Raw genomic sequence first — 8,443 nt, 5'->3', positions numbered from 1 at the left:
ATTAGTGGACTGTTTTGAAGTTGTTTCGTGTTTCTCTTATTTTTCCCGCATCACAGCGTATACTACGGGACTTATTGCGAAAGAAATGACTTGGGTTATGCAGATGATGACAGATATAAAGAGGTAACACATAGGAGAAAAACTGTAAACACGTCGCATGTAGGCACTCAACGATGATAAAAAAAACAACACAACTGATAACATAAACAACGTCTATACACCCATAATGTCAAACTAAACCGATATAACTTAAAAAATAAGCTCGAATTCTGAAAAACTCCAGCAGAGTCGCCAGAGATGTCACACCCCCTTTTTTAACCAAAAAGATTATTTTAAGTTTGAAAAGGATTTTATTATTAAGTGACAAAAGAAATAATTTATTTCGAAAATGATTGTTTATATTCAAAACTCAGAGTTGCTACTTGAAAAAAATTGAGTGTGTCAAGTCACCTTTGGAAATTCTTTTTCAAAATGATTTTGGATTTTTAAAAGTGATCCACGAACAGAGATTTTGATTAAGGAATCTGTTGACCAAGGGGAAGGTGTTAGGCACCTCTCGATCCCGTGATTCGATCACAGTGGCTTTATGGAGTATATCGGCTAGTCTGACGCTATGAATTTAATAAACCACATAAAACACACAAAATAAACAAACACACGGAAATAAAACAAATCCAAAAGTAGTGTCCAGTCCAAATTATACAGTCCTAAAAATGAAAATGAAGAAATGAAAACCTACTTTATTCTAGACTAATCCTAAACTAAACTCCACCCGACATTGCGGGCCTTGATCGCGCGCCATCTTCGAATACAACTTTCTCAGGACATTCCATGGATAAAACAATGCAGATACCTCGAGGCATTCCCCGAATAAAATAATACAGATACCTTAGATCATTCTCCGGCCAAATAGTACAATTGATTCAAGTGCGACAAAACAAAACAATTCAATGCACATTTTTAAACATTCAACAATCAAAAATCCACTAAGTTTTGTCTACCCAACCTAAGATTTGCCTATTAAGCTTTCGGCCTAAAACATGATCCTATCGAGTTCACAAAATAGATATTTATTTTGAATTAAACAAAACAACAATAAATCAAAATTAATCCAAATTCACTTTTCATGAAGTTTTCAATCCTCACCCAATTATCCAATTACCGATTTCAATTATCCAACAAGATATCATTTTCATCTAATTTATATCGTTCGAGGTCAATCATTCAACACAAATACATATCAAGAAACAAATCACTCCCAGATAGAACAAACACATCAAAATACCTCCATAATCATATAAAATTAAAAGAGTAGAGTTGAAGATCGGACCTTAATCGTTGATTTTATTCCAACCAATCAGTGATGGATCGGAACTCATGGAGCAACGGAACCTCGACCCAAATGAACCTTGGCATTGAACCCGCAACTCAAACAACCCAATGTGTTTTGAAACTGGAAGTGACTAGTCACAGTTTTTCCGGCGGTGGTTTGCTTCGTCGGAGCTCCGACGGACCCCAGCAGTTTGAGTTATCAACGTTTTCCAGTGATATTTCACCGTAACGGTAGCTCTCCGTCTTTTCCTCTCCGATTTTCTCTCGATCGCTTCTATCTCTCTCTTTCTCTCGTTGTTTTCTCTCTGATCACACCCTTTTCTCTGATCACCTTCTCTGTATTTTCTCCTTTGTTCCTCACTCCATCTCTCACTGGTTTCTATCCCATTTTGTTGTGTGTGTGCGTGAATTGGTGTGTATTGAGAGTCAGTGTGTGTGATTGGAATTTCGGTGAGGGTGATGTGTTTATTATTTTCCGGTGAGGGTCGTTGTTTACTGTGTGAGTATGGAGTATGTGTGAATTTTCATGGTGGAGTGGTGAGGAAGATGTGAGTGTGTGTGAAGCGTATCTTTGGGAGGTGAGTGTGTGCGTATGGCCATGTATCCTATGGAGGAGCTGTGAGAGTGTGTGAATATGTAGCTGTGTATGTGAGTTTGTTAAGGGAAATCAAGATGAAAAAAAAAAACGTGTAAGGGATAGGGGTAGGGGATATGTGGGTATAGGGTGTAGGGGGTGTGAGTTGGTTGAATTTAATTGAGTGAGGTGTTAATTTGTTAGGATGAGGTGCCAAAATTGTTAGGAATTTTGTTATTTTTGGCTTTTTATGGAAGAATTATGGAATGGAATTGGGGTGTGTGATAAAGTAAGGATAAATAGATAAATTTGACTTTCTAAATGGACAAAATTTGGCGTCTACAATTAGTTTTTTTATCTTCACTATAGCCTATATACACTGTCAAATCTTCCTGATTTTCATAGTTATATGCATGATAAGAACAGGTCATAACATTGATTCTTTGGGGTCTTTAGGGTATTAGGTGTCTATCCATCTCAATGGAATTTGAGGTGTGATTTGCTGGAGATTTCACTTGTGTAAGAAGTGGCGTGAGAGTCTGGCGTGAGATTGCGGAAGATTTCGTCTGATGCAATTGTGGTGGTTTTTGACGATACGCAAATCTCCCTATTCAGTGCCAAAAAAACCTAATATTTTGAGTGAATTCCAAAGTGGTATGTTTTCGAAAAATAATAATCCAGTCCAATTTTGCCAAAAAGCTGAAAATTTTGATTCTTCAAGTGACCGAAATATAATGACATATTGATATCGGGCAGAATTGAAACGGTTGCCTCTCTGAAGAAAAAGAGTAAGGCAAGTAATCGAACACCTTGTGTAATGAAGGTTCTTGTTGATTTTGGTGTTGTAGAGTTCACGAAAATGGCAGACATGCAAATGCAAATAGTAGGTTTTGTTTATCGCTACTTTAAGGGTCTTAAAGTTTAATTTTTTTTTGGCTTGAAATGGATTTTTCCAGCTGCTTTCTTGATTTCCCAATGGGTTGAGAGTGGTTTTCAGTGATGGACCGTCGACCTTATAATTAAATTAGAGAAAACATCTTAAGGATTAATCAAGGAAAGTGATTCTAGACCGGTATGTGATAATGCAATTTAAAAAATATTTCAATTGCGAGAATAAATCTCCCCTTATAGGGTAGACCCACGTTGATCAATGGTGTGTCAAGCGACAACCTTTTGTTGAGAAATTCTAATATATATATATGTATATATATATATATATATATCATACATAAAGATATATATAAAACAAAATGACACTTCTAAATGAAAGAACAACCTTGGTGTATTGGTTTGGTGCTGAGTTTGCCGGTGTTTAGGTATCCGAACCTCAGTCTCGACATATTTAAAACTTTCTTTTTTTAAAAAAATTGTAGTTAAGTTGTATTATTTAACTCAAGACCTCTTATAGCTTAAAGCTATACTACACCAATACACCAAGAATATATAGAACATATAGATGTGGTAATTAAATTTGTGTTTTCGCTTATAAATATCAACACCGTTAACTCAAAATTTTGTGTACACTAGTGTCCTTAAGCAAACTCTCTAAATGAATACATTATGAATTCTGTTATGTTATGAAAAGAATCTTCAATTTATGAAGGTACAAATTTTTCCTCCAAGAAATAATAATGAAATATGGAAGAGAATTTAATTCTTTTCTTCTTAGGAAAAGTCAAAGTATTAAGTAATTGTGATAATATTTTGACTTTTATTCAAGAGAAGAGTAAAATTAAAATATGGTAAATGAATTTGGACAAAATCCCTAAAGAATGGGGTTTGAACTCCTACAAATTTGTCATCAACAAATATTTTTCATACAGCTCAATATTCCAATCCTATTTGTTCGCTAACCACAAAACCACACTACAATGATATTTAGGTACAATATCTGTATTGTGCTTCTTGTTGTTCTCTCAATTTGGGCCAGCATTGAAGGTCGTAGTATTTCTAGATTCTTAACTGATGAAACAGTAGGGACAAAATGGGCTGTCCTAGTTGCTGGCTCTCATGGATGGTGGAATTATAGGCACCAGGTTCCCATCAATTAATTAAACTACATTTTACTTTAAATAGTCATTGTTGTTTTTAAATTTAACAAGTCTAGTTTGCAAATTTTCCAATGCAGTAGTAAAATTAGTATTGCACTTTATTCCTTTATATCTAGGACCTGATATTACACCTTAATTTAAAACAAAATCATGTACCTAGCATATATATATGTATTTCAGAGCTTTGTCATAAATAAAATAAAACAAATAGTTATTGGTTCTGTTAGATATATGTAACGAATTATTATATCCATAATTTCGAATGGAGAACTTTCGATCCATAATCAGCCTCCAGTGAAAGATATAACCACGGAGAACACTGAACCTCACCTTTGATGTTTTTAATCAATTTGTAGTCCAAAACAATCAATATCCCTATCTATATTATATTTATTATATTTCAAAATAAAAGAGATCAATGCATGCTAATTATATTTGATTTGTTTGGTCATTATACTGGTTAATTTCAGGCTGACGTATGTCACGCTTATCAAATACTAAAGAAAGGGGGTCTTAAAGATGAAAACATTATTGTATTCATGTACGATGATATTGCTAACAATACAATGAATCCTAGACCTGGGGTTATCATCAATAATCCACATGGCCAAAATGTTTACAAAGGTGTCCCCAAGGTTAGTTCTTTTTCTTGCTCTCTTCAATCCCTTGAAAATATTTTCAAGATTATAGTGTATAATGCTGATGAGGAGTTATCTTTTGTTGAGGCAGGATTATGTAGGTAAAGATGTTAGTGCTGATAATTTTTTCAATGTTATTCTTGCGAACAAAAGTGGTATCACTGGAGGAAGTGGGAAAGTTTTGAAGAGTGGTCCAAATGATCATATCTTCATCTACTATGTTGATCATGGTGGCCCTGGTATTCTTTGTAAGTATCTTCCTAAGATTACTTTTCTCACTTTATTTAGTTTTATGTTTCCATAATTAACGAAGTTACGATGTGAGAGAGGTAAATTCAAAATTCAAATTAAATTGGTTCATTTTTTCACATTCTTAGTTCTCGTCTTCTACTTTGAAATAATGAGTTTATAATTTACTAATATTTATCAAATTTTAACACATATATCTGTTCCATTTCAAAATTAACAGCAATGCCAACTGGATTTATGTACGCAAAGGATCTGACTGATGTGTTGAAAAAGAAGCATGCTTCTGGGACATATAATAAACTGGTAACTTGCTTTTTCAAGACTTAAGGCCTTCTCTTTCTTTGAAGAAAAATAATTCATGAAGCTTCGGTTTAATACAATGTTGGATGTAATTTTTTTTTATCTTTAGGTATTTTATTTGGAATCGTGTGAGTCCGGGAGCATGTTTGACGGTCTTCTTCCTAAAGGTCTAAATATTTATGTAACTACTGCATCAAAACCTAATGAAGATAGTTGGGGAACATACTGTGGTCAAGTTAGTGCCAGTGATCCTTGCTTAGTTGAGTGTTCCCCTCCAGAATTTAAGGGTTTGTGTTTGGGAGACTTAAATAGTGTTGCTTGGATGGAAGACAGGTATGTACAATTTTTCATATCCTAAAGATGGCAAATGAATAGGAGGCTTAAACTTAGGCGAGTCAAGCTTGATCAAATTAATAAATTGGTTATTACAACCCATCAAAAATTTATTTGAATTAAAATGGATTAGTTCAAAATGCATGAAATATTGGGTTGTAACCTCTTGCTACAAACATGACCAAACCACTCTTCTTTTTTAATTTTTATTTTTGAAATGATGTGTTGTGTATTTTCGTAATTCTAAATTTTTATAATTCTCAGTCGACGAATTTAATTTAATATTATGGGCTTTTTGTTGCATTTTAAACTGTTATATATGTTACGCTAATTTGATCCATTTTGACTCAAAATTCTACCATTGGATCAAGTTAATAGAAGAGTCATTACTCAACGCATTAAAACATGGAAGTGTTACTACAAAATGTTGTTTTTCCACCTCTAAACGGACCCTTCTCTTTTTAATTTTGTTAATTACATCCAAATTATTGATGTTGGCACTTGTGAACAGTGAGGCCCAAGATCGACGAACTGCAACTTTGGGTGACCAGTATAACGTGGTAAGATCTTCTACAACTCTTGAATATGTATATATTTTATGAAATTCATTCGAATTAATAGATCATATTGTCACTAGTTCAGACACTAGACACCATATTTATGCTATCTTATAAATTATTGCCTATTATATGAAGAATGTCTAATGATTTAATTGTGGACATGCTCAGATTGCAAAGAGAACTGCAGCCAATCTAGCATATGGCTCGCATGTCATGCAATATGGTGATACGGGGATAAGTGTCGATGCTCTTTTTCAGTATATGGGTGCTGCTTCAGTGAACCATAGCTATGTTTCCATGAATTTTAAATCATCGTCACAGAATGTTAACCAGCGTGACGCTGAACTTTTCTACCTGAAATCAAAAGTATTTTTCCTATTTCATGTGATTAATTTTAATTTCAGTTTAACTGTTCACTTGATATTTATGTTGCACATACAATTATCAGATATAGAAGAAAATAATTCTAATATATTCTAAATCTTGGCAGTATGAAGATGCTCCTGAAGGCTCTGATGAGCATTTTAAAACTCGTGCCGAACTTACTAAAACTATGGCACATAGAAGTCAAGTGGACCGTAGTATCGAACATCTTGCCGAGCTTTTGTTTGGAGCAGAAAAAGGTAATGAGTTACTGAAAACCGTTCGACCTGCTGGACAACCTCTAGTTGACAATTGGGATTGCCTAAAATTCTATGTAAGTAGCAACGTAATTATAAAGGCTAAATTATTTCTCAGGTAGAATTTGTCGTTTTTATTTCTTTCGACGAGAATGTAACTAATCTTTTCACATGTAAAGGTCAAAACATTTGAGGCACAATGTGGAAAATTAACCTCATATGGAAAGAAACATATACGTGGTATCGCAAACATTTGCAATGCTGGAATTGAGAGTGAGCAAATGACTGCTGCAACAGCACAAGCATGTCCCATTTAAGTAGAAGAGGATACTTTTGGCTCAAGTTATCTATGTTTCGCTTATTTGTATCATGGTTGCATAATTGCACTTTCAATAAATTGCAACAATAAAAATGATATGATTGTTGACAAGCATATGCTATCCCGTCACCATGTAGTAAATTAAATCGAATAAATTTTCTTATTATTTATTATGCAAATTACGTCCTTATTTGAATAATTTTAGATCACCCGTGGACAAATCACCTAGGTCGGATGAGTCAGTTTTACAGGGATGCATGGGACATAGTTGGCCAAGATATGGTGAAAGTGGACAAATCACCTAGGTCGGATGAGTCAGTTTTACAGGGATGCATGAGACATAGTTGGCCAAGATATGGTGAAAACAATTCAGAAATTGTTTTGCAATAGGAAGATGTTGAGAAAGCTTAATAATACCTTGATTGCTCTAATACCAAAAGGTGGTTACTCAGAAGGCGTGGGACTACAGACCAATTGCTTGTTGCAATACAATCTATAAAGTCATTTCCAAGGTCGTTTGTAACGAATTGAGTGCATTCATAGAGGGGAGAACAATAATGCAAAATGTGCTAATCTGTCATGATTTAGTAAGATTGTACAAAAGGAAATTGTGATGGGTTAGCATTTTAATATTTACTTAATAATATTAATTTGTTTCGCATTTTGGTTATCCATTATAAGCTGCTGACTACTCCACCACTTCATTTTCTCATCATACGTTGGAGGTAACCTTTGAATGTCATAAAGTGAATGACATTGATTCTTTAAGCCTTTACTCCCTCAGTTTTTTACAACCATGCAGCAGTTTACATTGGATATTCTAATGGCATTTCATGTCATTTACTCCATTCATTTTCTACCCTTCAAAGGGACATTAGGCTACTACACGTATTGGTGCATAAATGCACAAAATTGTTGTAATTTATTTGGTCATTATTTTGGCATAACTTTTTGGTAACTCTTAGGCCATTCATCTACTACTTTTATTTCACTTTATTCTTCCTATTCATTGCATGAAAGATTTACTCATCTATGAAAAAAGGTGGTCTTGCATGTTTATTCTAAGCACAAAAAAACATAGAGTGTATAAAAGTTAGTAAAAAAAGAGAGTTTATTAGTTGAAGAGAGGTGTTCTTTTTGTAGAGTTTTGAACTCAACTATTGTCCAGAGTTGTTGAGTTGTTTGTGAGAAGGTTGTTGTATCCTGGAGGGGACAAGCCAAGAAGATTACTGCTAGTCTAGTGAAGTAATTTGCTACAATGGGCTTGAATCTCCTTAAAGAGAGCGAGATATCCGCGCCTCAGTCGAAGAAGAAGATATTTTTTATTTTCTTCACTTGTAATTTTCAGTTGTACTTTTATTACATATTCACCAACAAATTGTTACGATCCAAATTCATCGTGAGTGACACCCACACTACTCACCCAATGGGAGAATCAACTACCCCCAAAACTAACTGATAATCAAC

General features: G+C 34.2%; 1 protein-coding gene across 1 annotated transcript; it reads left to right on the top strand.

The window, feature by feature from the left end:
- Positions 1-3,744: 3,744 nt before the first annotated feature.
- LOC107860862 (vacuolar-processing enzyme) lies at positions 3,745-7,098 on the top strand. The gene is made up of 9 exons (XM_016706339.2): positions 3,745-3,942; positions 4,428-4,592; positions 4,687-4,843; positions 5,065-5,147; positions 5,254-5,477; positions 5,989-6,037; positions 6,206-6,403; positions 6,528-6,734; positions 6,837-7,098. Exons 1-9 carry the CDS (start codon positions 3,778-3,780, stop codon positions 6,972-6,974), a joined length of 1,386 nt encoding a protein of 461 aa, XP_016561825.2. The 5' UTR covers positions 3,745-3,777; the 3' UTR covers positions 6,975-7,098.
- Positions 7,099-8,443: the final 1,345 nt, after the last annotated feature.

Source organism: Capsicum annuum, chromosome 2 (genome assembly GCF_002878395.1).
Source record: "Capsicum annuum cultivar UCD-10X-F1 chromosome 2, UCD10Xv1.1, whole genome shotgun sequence".
Lineage (NCBI taxonomy): Eukaryota > Viridiplantae > Streptophyta > Magnoliopsida > Solanales > Solanaceae > Capsicum > Capsicum annuum.
The sequence above is the reverse complement of the archived record's forward strand: the minus strand, read 5'-3'. Positions and strand labels throughout refer to the sequence as shown.